This window comes from Fulmarus glacialis, unplaced genomic scaffold (assembly GCF_000690835.1).
Source record: "Fulmarus glacialis isolate BGI_N327 unplaced genomic scaffold, ASM69083v1 scaffold47127, whole genome shotgun sequence".
NCBI lineage: Eukaryota > Metazoa > Chordata > Aves > Procellariiformes > Procellariidae > Fulmarus > Fulmarus glacialis.
In genome coordinates this window covers 16,923-31,951 of record NW_009224767.1, presented here as the reverse complement: position 1 = coordinate 31,951, position 15,029 = coordinate 16,923, and the positions used below count along the sequence as shown (strand labels likewise).

The 15,029-nt window shown below is 44.4% G+C and overlaps 1 protein-coding gene across 2 annotated transcripts in view; it reads left to right on the top strand.

Annotated features, from left to right (window-relative positions):
* The window catches only part of HAO2 (hydroxyacid oxidase 2 (long chain)), a 9,196-nt gene extending 2,665 nt beyond the window's left edge, over positions 1-6,531 (top strand). The window contains exons 4-7 of one of the 2 annotated variants that reach the window (XM_009582231.1): positions 1,228-1,443; positions 3,244-3,402; positions 5,056-5,125; positions 6,405-6,531. In XM_009582231.1, the coding sequence (XP_009580526.1) occupies positions 1,228-1,443; positions 3,244-3,402; positions 5,056-5,125; positions 6,405-6,460 (501 nt within the window). In that variant the 3' untranslated portion in view covers positions 6,461-6,531. The remainder of the gene's footprint in view (positions 1-1,227; positions 1,444-3,243; positions 3,403-5,055; positions 5,126-6,404) is intronic. The other variant, XM_009582232.1, reaches the window with a different exon arrangement.
* Positions 6,532-15,029: the final 8,498 nt, after the last annotated feature.

Sequence of the window (15,029 nt, the reverse complement as noted above, 5' to 3'; positions counted from 1 at the left end):
GATGTGGGGGGAAACATAGTGACAAAGGATGAGGAAAAGGCTGAGGTACTTAATGCCTTCTTTCCCTCAGGCTTTATTAGTAAGTCCAGTTGTTCTCCAGGTACCCAGCCCCCTGAGCTCGAAGACAGGGATGGGGAGCAGAATGAAGGCCCCATAATCCAAGGGGAAATGGTTAGTGACCTTAGACACACACTGGTCTATGGGGCCAGATGGGATCCACCCAAGGGAGCTGGCAGAAGTGCTCACCAAGCCACGCTCCATCATTTATCAGCAGTCCTAGCTAACCGGTGAGGTCCCAGTTGACTGGAGGTTAGCAAATGTGACACCCATCTACAAGAAGGGCCGGAAGGAGGATCCAGGGAACTACAGGCCTGTCAGTCTGACCTCAGTGCCAGGGAAGGTTATGGAGCAGTTCATCCTGAGTGCCATCACAGGGCATGTACAGGGCAACCAGGTGATTGGGCCCAGTCAGCATGGATTCATGAAAGGCAGGTGCTGCTCGACTAACCCGACGACCTTCTATGACAAGGTGACCCACTTAGTGCATAAGGGAAAGGCTGTGGATGTTGTCTACCTAGACTTTAGTAAAGACTTTGACAACGTTTCCGACAGCATTCTCCTGGAGAAACTGGCTGCTCATGGCTTGGATGGGCGTACTCTTCACTGGGTCAAAAACTGGCTGGATGGCCACGTCCAAGGAGTTGTGGTGAATGGAGTTAAATTCAGTTGGCGGCCGGTCACAAGTGGTGTTCCTCAGTGTTGGGGCCAGTTCTGTTCCGTATCTTTATCAATGGTCTGGATGAGGGGATCGAGTGCTCCCTCAGTAAGTTTGCAGACGACACCAAGTTGGGCAGGAGTGTTGATCTGCTCGAGGGTAGGAAGGCTCTACAGGGGGATCTGGACAGCCTGGATCGATGGGCTGAGGCCAATTGTTGGTTGTCAAACCTTGGAACAGGCTGCCCACGGAAGTGGTTGAGTCATCATCCCTGGAGGTATTTAAAAGATGTGTAGATGTGGCGCTTAGGGACATGGTTTAGTGGTGGACTTGGCAGTGCTAGGTTAACGGTTGGACTTGATGATCTTAAAGGTCTTTTCCAATCTAAACAATTCTATGATTCTATGTCTGTCAGCAAGTTTAATTTATCTGTTCTACGGCAGGGAAAGACTTCAAGGGGCCTCTGTATTGTTACAGGTCAGATGAGGTTTCCTTCTGTCCTATGGCTGTAGGGAGATGACCGTTCTGAATATGGACTGCCACCCAACAGCTTGGATCCTTCGGTCACGTGGAACGATATCTACTGGCTGAGGAGCCTGACCCACCTGCCCATCATCATCAAAGGCATCTTGACGAAAGAAGATGCAGAGCTGGCAGTGAGACATGGAGTTCAGGGAATTATTGTGTCCAATCATGGTGGAAGACAACTGGATGGAGGACCTGCCACTGTAAGTGAGAAAACGGGTGTCCCATGAGTGTTTGTTGTATGCACATTTGCACTAACCTGGGTATCTCTATGCTCGTCTTCGTATATATGCTTCTGGTGGGCTTGTGCGTTCGTTGTGTGGCTGTGGATGTGTGCAGCCACTTTAGCTTTAAACTGGTAGGATGCATGCCCTGGCATGGGCTACCCACTCAAGTATTTTCTCAGCTTCTTGGGAGGGTTCTGTAAGCAGCACTGAACCCACATAACTGCCGATAAACTACTGGCCTAAGTTAGTAAAAGTTTTCTGCCTATGTCTTCATTAGATGGTGCAGTACACACGTACTCTTTGCGCACTGCAGCAAAAATAAAACAAAGCTCTGGAACCAAAAATGTACAAATGAGAGCATAATGTATTCTCATTGTTCACATCTGCCAAAACATGCACAAACAATGCAGCTAGATTTAGTGAGAGGTCTGCTTGCGTATTTACAGACTCAAGTCTAAATGGGAATTTATTGACATTCATGAGCCAGAAAAAGGATAACTTATCTGGAGAAAAATTCCCCACTTTTTAATCTGCACAAAGAAATTGTGGGTTGTTTGGACACATATGTATTTCGCCGCTTTAATTTGGCTTCTGTCAATTTTTCCAATTGTTCTTCTTTTACAGTTGCATAGTACGTTACGGACTTTCTTTTCTCTGTTTTCCTCTGTAAAATAAAAATAGGCACCAGGGAATTCTCGTCTATTCTATGTCAAGGCTGACAATAATAATTAAAAAAAATATATAAATGCTAAAGACATAATAATGGAAATGACATCCACATTAAACTTCTCTTCACCTTAGAAGTTTCTTTACATACACAGACAAACTAGTAGATACCTAGTTCAGCTCTGCTACTCCTCTGGTACCAAGATTGGCAGCAGAAGCTATTGTCCTTGCTCTTGGTGAGGTACTCCTGGAAAATTTCAGCCTGAAAGTTTTCAGTCTGAAATTCTGAAAAAAATTTTGACCAGTTGGAAAAATCTACTTAGTAATCTTAGTTATAGCTACTCTACTTAAAAAGGTGAAAAGAAGTCAAAAGAGTATAGGAGACTGCAGAAAAGAGACCTTTGGCTTTGCTGCGAAGGAGAGTTAATTAGGTCTAGTGCAATGTCCTGCCACTGGTTATACTTGCCTTTGGGACCAGAGCCAGCATCTCTGCGTGGTACTGCCCTGCGCAACCAGCCTGGCACTGCCCTGTGCTCTACAGAAAAGACCTTAGGGAATGAGGAGCCTTAGCCTGGAGGAAATGATATATTGACTGTACTACATAGCAAGTGAAATCCTTCATAGATGCTTTAGGGGGTTTGAGGAGGCTTTCTACAGGTGGTCACCAGGATTAGGTTGAAATGTAAGTTTAGGCAATTTGGACAGCAGGGAGAATTTGACATCAGCCTTTTTTACAAGCATTTGTATCATTCATCGTTGTCTCAAATGAAAGTAAGATATTAACGACAATTATTTCCATTTAAATTTATTTTAAAAATCTTTCAGAAAGCAAGTGAAAATGTTACTTTTTCACTTATCAGAAGTGCTAGCAAAGAATACCAGTATAAGCAAAGCATTGGAAAATGGAATTAACTATCTGGCAAACAGAACAGGGAGCTGCACTTTGTTCTGCAGCTTTTGGTGCCAAGCTATTTGTGATGCATTGACACATGTCATTTCCAGAAAGTATGCTATTAAAGCATTGCATCCCTGCCTGTCTCTTTGCAATATCTCCTCTTTCTCTTGGAATCAAAAGCTGACCTCAAGGTGAGAGTGGTTGCTTCTTTGCAGGTTGATGCTCTGGTTGAGGTTGTGGAGGCAGTACAAGGCAGAGTTGAAGTTTATTTAGATGGTGGAATACGAAAAGGAAGTGACGTATTAAAAGCACTGGCACTGGGAGCTAAATGCGTCTTTATTGGAAGACCAGCTTTATGGGGTCTGGCTTACAAGGTGAGTAAGGAGCTTTGAGTTTGTATGTCTGCTTCTCATACTCTCCAACACTCCGTTGTTGTTATTTAAAAGTCATAGAGACAGTTTTCACCAGTGAAGAATCTTATCCTTTTTTTTTTTGTTTTGCTGAATTTTAAGTGGAAACACCCCAAATTGAATCAAAACCAGACATTTTCTGTGATTTAAAAATACCACTGAATTTTATGATTTCAAATATGATTTTGAAGCTGATAACATTTTTTGTGGGACCTGATTTCTTGGTGTTGCAGTTCGGTGCTAAAATACTGTAGGTCTCAGGACCATCAGTGCTTTTGAAAATTGGAGGCAGGCTTATTTGCCACAAAGATGAGTCTGACAATTTTATTTGCTGTCAGCTTACTTGGAAACAATATATGGTTTTGATACAGCAGTTTCATAGCGGTGTTATGAATTCTTCAGAAATACATACAGAACTCCATCCCACTAATGTCCGAAACATTTTGGACAAGACCGAGCACAACCATGTCCTGTAGGTGCCTGAGCGTGCCACTTCTATCTCAGTTCCAGCTTTCTGCTTCATATTTCTATGATCCAGAGTCATGAATTAGGCCTCTGATGCAGAAGGCTAACATAATATAATTAAAATTAAAATGTAATTATACCAGTTGTTTGCTTTGTTAAATTTTTGCTTTTTAGCCTCTGGATTGGAGTTTTCAAGCATTTCTCTAGAAGGAGAAATATTTATTTTTATGGTCTAGAAACATTTCCTATCTTTTAAATGAGACTCCTGTCCAGTGGTGTGATTGCTGTGGATTCCAGTAGCTAGGCTTTAAGCAAGAAATCACCTGAATCTTCTGAGAAACCTGGAAGAGTTGGCAGCACTGCTTCTGTTGCCAGTAAACAGAGAAAAAGGGCCTAACATGAAAAGGGTGTTGCTGTGAGTTGCCTGCATTTTTTCCACAATGCAAACAGAAAGGAGATGAGATTTTTTGAGTTCAGCTGTGCTTTGGTATTACATTCTATAGAGTATTCCTAAAGATGTATCTCAGTGGCATTACCCTAGCATACAAGAGAGGAAGGGCATGAACAAGCACTGACATTGTCTGCACCCAAAGCATTCTTTATTGCAAGAAACAAAAATAAAATTTAAAAGAAAAAAATCCTCCAATATTTTACAGTAAGATCAAAATCATATATACATTTTATTGGATTTTGAGCTTCTTGGTGTCATTTGCTCCAAGGAAGACACACAGTGTACTATTTTTAAAGATCCAGTCCGGTATCTGAGTAAACGAAAGTTTTAAAAGCTGTACCATATATAAAACTCTCAATACTTCATAAAATACTGTCAGCATTGTAAGGCTTGACATTTTAAAACAAGCCCATTGGTGGAGGTTAACTGAAAGCTAAGAAAAAAAAAGCTAGAAAATGTCAGAAGTGAAAAACAGCTTTGTTTTCTTTCCTTGTTCAGATGTATCACAAAAGGAAAAGCATCTAAATTAATCTGTGATGAATTGAGCATATCCGTCATATCATTTTAATCATTCATCTGTATGAGAGACTGGAATTGGCACGGACTTAAGGGACTGTCCCAGCTCTCACAGTGCAAGCATCCTGCAGCATTGCTCTGTGCCAGTGCTCCTTTTACCCTGACTGCTTTCTTTGTTGGAGCAGGGTGAAGAAGGTCTTCAAGACGTTTTGAGAATTTTGCAGGATGAGTTTCGTTTGTCGATGGCTTTGGCTGGTAAGCATTTTGCAGGTTGTCTGTAATTGGTGATACACAGCTTTCTGCATGCAAGCCATCTAAAATCAGAAGTCTGATGGATGGGTCACAAAAAGGGAATCCGTGTGAGCTGTGCTGGTTCTAGTTGCTATATTTAAGGTGATTCTTTGCTTCCTGTGAAACCACTTGGCATTTCAGGCATCGTAGCCATGAAGCTTGCAAGGAGGAAGTAGGTTAAAGCAGCTTTCTGACCCAGAGAGATGCAAAACTGCTAAGTAGAGCTGAGCAAAACTTGGAATTTCTGTTCTGCTGGGAATTGCAGCATATGTTTTTCAGTATTTAATTTAATGTTTACCAGGGTAAAATGCAACCAATGTTTTTGCTGCATGAAAAGTTCAGAAAAAAATGGATGCAGAATTTTTCTCTGTGTATTAAAGAATACAGTCTGTTGGTGCAGGTTCAAATCTCTGCATCCCATGTGCTATAAAAGCCTCTGTGTCTCCTCCAAGCTTTTACTGTTGCTCCTCATTCTGCGTTTCTCACTTCTGCTCCTACCAGTAGCTGCCGTGTTTGACCCCATCACTGAACAGCAAATTTGCACAGCTCAGTGCAAACTCCAGTTTCACACGTGAACAAATACGACATGCAGATCCAGTGCAGAAGTATTCAGCCATCAGCAAAGGGTCTTATCCCACTTCAAATCATGTTTTAAAGATTTTCATGCTCTAGTGACCATGAACTCAAGCGGATAGCAATGCTGTTTGGGAGACTGGAACTGAAATCCCGTTGCGCATTTCTTAATAGGCTGTTTTTTTGGGTTAGTTTTTCAACTAGTAAAGATTCCTACAAGTTTTTTTTCCAGGAGGCTCTCACACTTCTTTACATGCAAAAGGGCACTGAACTCAGCAAAAGTAGCAAGTTGAGATCTTTTTGACAGGGCTTCATTTGACCAAATGAAATGGCAACACAAATCTCCACCTCCAGTCACTTGACACAGGGCAGTCCCTGTGTCTTTTCTGTCTACCTTTCACTTCTGGCTGGATCAGGTGGCCCCCTGCTCAGCTTGTAATAAGGATCCTTTTTTTTCATGTTTCTAGCTTTTCTTGTATGGGAAGCCTGGTGCCTAACCTCAAGGCTGAAGATGCTATTAAGGAGTAGGGCTCCTCTGAGTGAGCTGTTGAAGTACCAACCTATCCCCGCATGGCTCATACAAGAGTAGACCGTGATTCAGAGAGGCGGCCTTCCAAGTTTTCACAGACCTTTCTCTCTCACCAACGTTTCATTTCTCTATTTATTTCAGGCTGTGCCAGCGTCTCAGAGATTGGCCAACACCTAGTTCAGTTCTCAAAGCTGTGAAGAGCCTCCTGCAATGCCCACCAAACAGAGGCAGCTCACGCTGAGGTCCCAACAGACTGAAGAGAGAAAAAGGAGGTGCAAACGTTGAATGTGCAATAAGTATCTGATCAGGCCTTCAGGAAACTTCTGAGGAGATCAGGAAAGGCTCCGTGTTAACAAAGGCCGTTATCTGCTTTTCTTGAGACTGATGAGTTCTTTAACACTTCGGGTAATTGTTACTTGCTTAAATACATTTACTTTAAACTGGCTGTTCTGTGGCATTACCTGTGTTGGGCCTTACTCCCAAGCTCTGTTACATCAGGCAGCCAGACATGGAAAACTGTGTCCCTTGCTTCTTCCACTTGGTTGTCCTACCAAGTCCGACTGCAACTCAAGCTACATACCTTTCCTGCTCTGGGGCAGTAAGCGTTGTGGCTGATACCTTCCATAGCTTGGGCTTTCCTGGATGTATTCATAGCAGATACAGAAACAAGATGCATCAGCTAACAGGTATCCCAGCTACCCCTTGGAGATGGGGGCAGTTCTTGCCCACTGCTTCTAAATGCAGAGCAATGACATCACTAGTAACCAAAGCAACACCCTGTGCTCTCTGCCGAGAGAGCCTCTTCCTTCACTACATAGTTAATTTGCACGGCAAACTCATCCGAGCAGTGGTCAGGACCTATGCATTCTCAGAGCACAGCACAAGTTTGTGGCAGTGCATAAATAACTCACCCGGTGCCCTGGTGTCTGCTGAAGGATGAGCGTGGCCAGCACAGGCTGATGGAGCAGGCAGGGGCTGCCAGCACCACCAGTGTGTGGCCTTTGCTCTCGGAAGATGGTGCAGAGGCAGTGGTGCACCTGCTGACAGCGTAGACCAGCAAAAACCCTTGCTCTCCAAGGTCACAGAAATGTGTGCTCATCCCTTCCCTGTCCAAGGTTCTTCCTGAGGCATGGGTCTTGCCTCCCCTTGAGAAAGCACACCCTTGGCTGTGCCACCCACCTGCCTGCACCTGGTGGTGATGGGTCCTTAATAACAACTAGGCGCTCACTCGCTCACTCGCTCGCTCCTTCCTTCCTTCCTTCCTTCCTCTTCCTTCCTTCCTTCCTTCCTTCTTTCCTTCTTCTTTTCTTTCTTTCTTTTCTTTCTTTCTTTTCTTTCTTTCTTTTCTTTCTTTTCTTCTAGTTCTCTTTCACCTGGATGGTTCCTTTTCTGTAGCACTCCTTAGAGCACAATCTTCAGCTATGCCACCTAATCTTCCTCTTTCTTCCTCATTCCATTTCCTTGCATCATCTCTCTGTCCCTCACCAGCCCCCTTCCCCATTATTTTTCTTCAGAAAAATTTCAGTCCTCATCTAGGCTATTATTTCTGTATATCGCTGACTATCATGAGTCTCCCAGTGTCATGGACCTTTGGTGGGAATGCCAGAGCTGCCTTCTGGCTGCCGAAAGAGGAGAGCAAGAAAGCCTGCTGCTGCCCAGAGCTGAGGGAGCTACTGGGGAGCGGAGATGAGGCAGGGTGGGGGCAGGTAGGGTCCTGCAGCCAGGGCAGAAGTCTGTTGATGTTGTATTATTTGGAGCTGATGTCCCTTGGGGTTTGTCTGTGTCAATAGGCTGCAGCATGAGTATTTACTCTGAACTATTCTCCCTAGGAGGAGTTTAACAATACTTGTTTTTTTATCTTTATATAATGCTGTCCAAGTAAAGGTGTAAACAGAATTCATCTATTATTTAAAATGGCTAACGCCCCTGTGTGCACATTTGGTCTTTGTTATAAATGTGGTGTGTAAATCAGTGGGGAATTGGGCCAGTGTAACTGGAAAGGAGCTGAATCTCCGTAAAGAGTTTAACTGATTTAACTACTCGGGCTTAATCAGGTCTTTTAAACAAGGCTAGGTAAACTAGGACTGTACATACATGAAAACTGCTAATGTGCCTCATCTTTACAAATGCAATGTGATCTTAAAAATATCTGGTAAGATACCAGACCTTGTTTTCTTATAAATAATTTTTAAGGCCAGACTCACTGGTGCAGCCACTGCTTTTATGGCACTTTATGGCAGCACAAAATGGCTGAGGGATGTTGGGCAGCAATGGGATGCCACATGTCGCTTTGTGCCAAAGAAGTACCAACTTGCTGGGCACTTCCTCTGCTTAGTGTACCTCCCAGTCTTCCCATGCCCACAAAGCTCCCTTTCTTGGCAGAAGACAACCTCGGACAGTGGTCTCCTGCAAATCGCACTGCCCTGGACACCAGGCACGGGCACCCCCAAGTGGGGCCTCTCTCCGCTCCCCTTGGAGCTCTGGCACTGTTCAGTAAAAGCACCAAGAATAAGGGGCTGCAGGCAGGGAAGAGTGATGCTTTGTAGGCTAGTGATTGAGGTTGTCCTGTGTATGAGGGTGAAGGTGGGGGTGCAAGGTCATTACTTCACCCAGTGATCACTTGGAGGAAAATGCCACATGAGTTGCTGGCGCAGGGGGCCACACGGTTACCTAACCCTGGCTCGGAGTGCTGTGTGGCCAAGTTTCAACAAGAAAGTGCCAGCTCTCCTCCCATGAAACTGCCTATGAGCTTCTTCAGTCAAGGCTCTCTCCTGGCAGAGAAGAGGTGCTCCTTTTTCTGTGGAGGAGAAGGCATGTGTGCTCCCCCAATTCCTGCTAAGCACATTGCCCACTGGCTCCTGGTGTACAAGGGAAAGGGGGGGCAGCAGCAGCACCTCCTTTTGCCATATCTAGGAAGAACCAGATGAGGGTCGTTAGGTCCTAAACTTGCTAGAAGGGAGGCTTCCAGCTTATGCAAATGGCAGTGGCTGAAGGGGCCTGCTGGCAGATCTGAGACATCTGGCTGAGCTCTGGAGAGAAGCAGGATTTCCAGCATGCCTCCTCTGATACATCTTGCCCTTTGAGCATTTGGATTTTTTTAGATCTGTGTCTGGATGATCTAGAAGACCTAGACATGGGTATGTAAAGTGTGAGAGTGAGCAGGTGCCTGAATTTAGCTGCTGTCTTCTGGAGCTGATGCTGTGAAATGGGAAAGTAGATGGTGAGAGGCTAAGACAACTGCATTTAAGCTCTGTTTCCATGAAAATGAGTTCCTCTGTCTCCCTGGTAGATGACCATCAAGGCCTTTGCTCCTTATCTACACTCCCATTCACTGAAAGAAATCCCTTTTGTTTGGAGAAATCAGGTACTGAAAAATCATCCATTTCTCACCTGCATTTCACTTAGACACCTTTCACTTGCAGTCAGACTCTGTCAATGCTCCACGTATGGCACGGCTGGTCTGCTCATGCCGCTCCTCACAGCAGTCTGTGCTTCCTGAAGCAGAGGTAGTGCTCAAGGCTGCTCTGCTGAGGCAGAAAAACCTCTCATTTCAGGCTCCAGAGTCTCAGCTTTCATTTAAAGCCAACAAAACAAGATGCTAGAAAGCATGTTGCTGTTACAGTTGTGAAGGAAATCTTTCAAGGAGGAAAGCCATCTTAAGAAACTCAGAGATGTCTGCTGGAGCTGAAGCAATTGTGCGAGTATCGTGCCACAGGGATCAGTACCAAAGGGGAACCACTATGGAATCGGGCATATTAAGCGATAAACCCGCTCTTCAGCTGAGGTTTCAAGGGCAAGCCACCGCCTGTGGCAGAGTAGCACTTCTGGGGCAAAGAGCCAGCGCACAGCAGTGCAGACCCCCTGTGGCAGCCTGCTTTGGAACTGGCAGCTGTCCTGGTGCCCACTTCCCTGGCACGTGCGGGAGGAGTCATGCTATCAAGAAGTGACCTTCTGCATAAGCGATAAACCCGCTCTTCAGCTGAGGTTTCAAGGGCAAGCCACCGCCTGTGGCAGAGTAGCACTTCTGGGGCAAAGAGCCAGCGCACAGCAGTGCAGACCCCCTGTGGCAGCCTGCTTTGGAACTGGCAGCTGTCCTGGTGCCCACTTCCCTGGCACGTGCGGGAGGAGTCATGCTATCAAGAAGTGACCTTCTGCATAAGCCCTACTTTACATTGGCCTTAAGGAGGCAGAAGAGAGAAGCTTGCCCTGTTAGCTCACTCTGTTCAGACCTGAATTCCTTGCAGAGATAACAGTGTCTGCAGTGATCTTCCAGAGGCCTTCACATGGAGGCCTTCCTCTCTGTTCCAGTAATAATAAACCTTGCCAGTAGACTGACGGCACAGCAGATAAGACCGAGGAATAATACCACATTGCACACTTTGATGGACTTCAAGGATGTTCAAAAAGAGACTGAGACAACTGGGTGTGCTCAGTCCTGAGAAGGGTAAAGGTAGGGGGAGGGGGGATCACATCACTACCTTTTACTACTCAGTTGGAGGGAACAGAGAAGGCGCAGCCCAACTTCTTGAACATGTGCAGTAAAAGGGTGAAAGGCAACGGACACAAGTTGCAATGAAGAAATTCACCCTGAGGGTGGTCAGATGCTGCAACAGAGGGTTTGTGAAGTCTCCATCCTTAGAGATGGAGACTGGGCAAGGTCCTGAGCAACCTCATCTAATCTGATGCTGCTTTGAGAAGAGGTTGGGTCAGAGACCTCCAGAGGCTCCTTGCAATCTAAATTGTTGGGGGACATCACAGAATCATAAAATAAGAGCCGCACATCAGAGGTATACCCTGCTGTACTGGTGTGTTGCCATGATCAACCACCATGGAGCTGCAGAGGCAGCACCTATACCTCTGTGAAAGAGGCTGCAGAAAGCATTTTCTGAGGGAAAAAGAAAGCTATTTGGTGAGTGAGCTTAAAAGAAAAGCTCACAGGGTTCGACCACGCTGAGAGTCTATTGAACAACTTTTCCAAGGCTTTGGAAGTTTTCTCCGATCTGGATTAAGCCTGTGACAATGCGTACTAAAGTCTCATGCCCCCTTTCTACACTCTGTCCTGCTTTCTGTATTTGACTGTTGTGAATATTCTGATGCAAATTCAAGCAAGGTCAAATCTTGCAAAAAAAATTATGCCTGAAGAGATTGTAAACATGTGGGTTAAGGACTAATCAAACCCTGATGCCTCCCAACATCCCTGGAGGATGTAGCAGGGACAAGGAATCAGTCTATTTACAAGGGTAGTTTATCTATAAAATGGATCCAAATATAAACATTTCCCTTTGGCATAGGGTGTAAATTTCTATGGCCTTTAAATATATAATTCACTCATCAATTTCAGTTGAGAAAACACAGTTCTACCTAAAACTAAAGGGGAAAATGAGACTAAATGTTTGTTTCCAGTTAGCTGCCCAACTCATGTGCTGTCTAATATAGCAAAGAATACTACAAGTAAGTCTTTCTGATCTTATAGATCATGTAATAAAAGTTTACAATCACTTTCTCCCTTCTATCAAAAGAATTTTGGTACTACTGAAATAGGAGATATTTTCTTTGTCACATTTGAATACATAGAAACATTGAGACCTCTTAAGGTGGTCATCTTCATACCTTGGTTAAAGTGTCTTAAAACTGTTCCCCACTGTGAGCAGTTGTGTTTATTCAGAGTTTGATTCAGCACAGCTGCCCAAAAGTTAATTATTTAAGTCTTGTTGCCTCTTGTCAATGTGTAACCAGAAGAGAGAGGAAAATGTTTCCAGAAGGGGACAGTGCCTCCCACCATGAAGGGGAGAAGCTTTCCTAGAGTAAATCTACATCTCAAAGTACACCCTCTTTCCCAGAGCTGCCAGCATCTAGGCATTTTGAGCTTACAGGCATATGATGGTAAGAAACACATTAATTTTTCACATGAGAAGCATGTGGATTTTTTTGTGGCTTTTTGGTCACAATTACTCTATGTTTAGACAGCAAAAGGTTCAGTTAAATAATGAGCATGCCTTTGCTTTTCCCTGCTTCAGTCCTTATCAGTCTGGGCAACAGGGCAGACTCCAGAAACCCCTTTCCTAAATCAGACTTCTTTTCTGGAAAAAAGGATCTGTTCTTCTCTTCTTACTCCCAGATAGCTTCTTTTGCCTGATTGCACAATTAAACAGCATTGCCGTCTGTAAAAATATATTTTATCCTACCTAAAACTTCTGTGCTCTGCAATGTTATTGCATTTATTCATTCCAGTACCATGATACAGTTTGTTCTCAGTGCTGCTGGGAATTTTCCCTTCACTATTTCTCTCTTACTGTCTTCTCATCTCCACTACATCCCCCCAATCCCTTTTTCTCCTTGTGAGAAGGCTAAGAAAATGTGTTCTCCTAACACCAGCCAGCCATTGCCCCAAAGTATCTTTGTCACAGTAAGCACCAATAAAGCTGGAGGATCAACACTGTTCCTGGACCAGCAGATTAGGGACATAGCTGTGATGGGACATAGTGCATTGCACATATACTAAGCTATCCACTTAGTCCATGTATAGCAATTCTCCAACACAAGCCAAAATTTACAAGCTCTGATTTTCTAAAAGATACTCTTAGACATCCAGCCCATTCCACAGCAAAATATCAGATCGTGAAGGCCTCATTTTACAATGAAGTCAAGGAGAAGACAACATAGTTAAAAAATGACTACACCTTGACACAGACTACAGAGTTGGTAAACTTTTTAAATGCTGCTGAATTATGTTTTAGTTTGCAATCAGACCCGTGCAATAGCTCTGAATTTCTTCAAGTTGGCCCTGGTGGTCAGGAGCCTGGTGGGCTCTGGCCTCGTTGCTCATTGACACAGTTCTGGGGCATACAGCCCATTCCAGCATCTGCCTCCGTGTCCTTCAGGGAACACCAGAGCCAGTCTTGTTTGCAGCACAAAGGAGCTGTCAAGCCACTCATCAACCCCACACAGCAATGTCAAGAAGAAACAGAAGGTGAAAATGTTGTCTCTAGGTGAGACCGCAGGAAGCATCCGCAGGTCTGCGCTTGAATTGAGCAAACTGCTGCTGTCTGATCCCCAACTTCCACAAGCGGCACTTCAAATGAAGGCTGCTATGTAGCGATGTACAAAATTCCCTCAAACTAAGCCAAGCATTTGGCCCAGTAGTACCTAAGAGGACACAAGCTACAGTCCCCTATGTAGCACTCATATTCTCATATAAAGCACTACTCCTGCTAAACTTGGTCATTGTAACAGGCAACCTTAGTGTGGGAGAGTGTTTTCTATCCTAAGAAGCTATGTTGTGTTATCTGTTCTTATAATGCCTCTTTAAGGCATTTTATTTCTTAACAGTAAAAAGGCAGCACTGTTTCGGAGAACACCAGTTGCAGCAGCAGGCTTTGGTCAGTTATTTTCCTTTGCAAAATGCCTGCACTGCACAAAATTAATTTGCAGCAGCTTCTGATAAGAACATACAATGCCAAGGTCCTGCCTGAGAGAAGCCAAGGAAAGAATCACTGATAATTTTTTTAAAGCTTTTGTTGGGTTAAGGGAAGGATTTTCAAGGACACTGTGATTGAAACAGTTGCCAAACTTTGTCATCTGTGTCAGCTAGAAACTTTTCTCCTCTAACAGAAATGGTTTTGCCTTCCTCCGGTCACTTGCAGGCCCAGTTCTGCTCTAAAAAAGTAACAATGTGGGGGTGCTGCTTCTATAGCTTTCCTCCAAGGCTCTCTTTAATGAGTGAACAAAATTCATGACAGAATAAAAAAGGCAGTTTAGGAGCTAGTCGCACGAATGCAAGTAAAGCATTTTTAGAGATCCATTCCAGCTGTGCCTGAAATCAGTGATCCCCTTTCCAGTGATTTCAGCCTAATTAGTTGTATTGCTGGGTGGCTTTATAACTTCCTTCTCGCTTAAGGTGGCTACCTATTTATCATCTTGCTTCAGCAGGGATGTCTGCCTATCCCTGTGTGAGAGAGAGAGAAAATATAGCTCCAGTCAGCGTGTCCTGCCAGTACACAAAGACCTGGGAAGGCAGTGCAGGTATTAGGAGCTTCAGGCTGATGCCTAAGCCCTGCCCTGGTCTCACACTAGAAAAGAGTTTTGCTAGAACTGGAGTGAAACCCTAGGGAGAAACACCTGGGCATTTTCCCTGTATTTTGGAAATGTAAAAAGTAATGACACAGTTCACTGCAAAGGCACAGCCAGCCAGCCACAGCCTTATTTTAACTAGGTACTCTCACACCAGACGTTTCAGAGGTGAATCTTTTTCTCCCGCAGCTTTAATTTAACTTTAATGGTACATTAGACCATTTCATCACTTCAGATGCCTCGAGTATACTGAACCAATACAAAATCCCAGAAGTTAGTGTTCGATCTTGCACAGAAAGTGAGAAACCCGTGCTATAATGGGGGAGCCCAGTATCCAAAAAAACCTACAGCAGTAGAGTCCACTTCTCAAACCATTATAAACAGCTACTCCTGCTATTTATATTTCATTTTAATGCTCTCTACCTTCATATTAACACTGTATTACACAAGCAAGCGCAGCTACAGAGAATTATCAGCATGAGGGTTTACCCTCCGAGGATTTAGGCACGCAGGACCACATCTAGGCTCAGACCTTGCCGCATCCAGAGCGGGGGGGGTGGAAGCACCACATTCATTTGCAGCAAAGGAGGCACGCGAGAGGAGGGGAACAAACTGACCGAGGTGGTGCTCTGCGGTATATAAATACAAGCAAATCTCCCCCACAGTCTTTTGAGTGCTAGAGAGGTGGAACCAAGG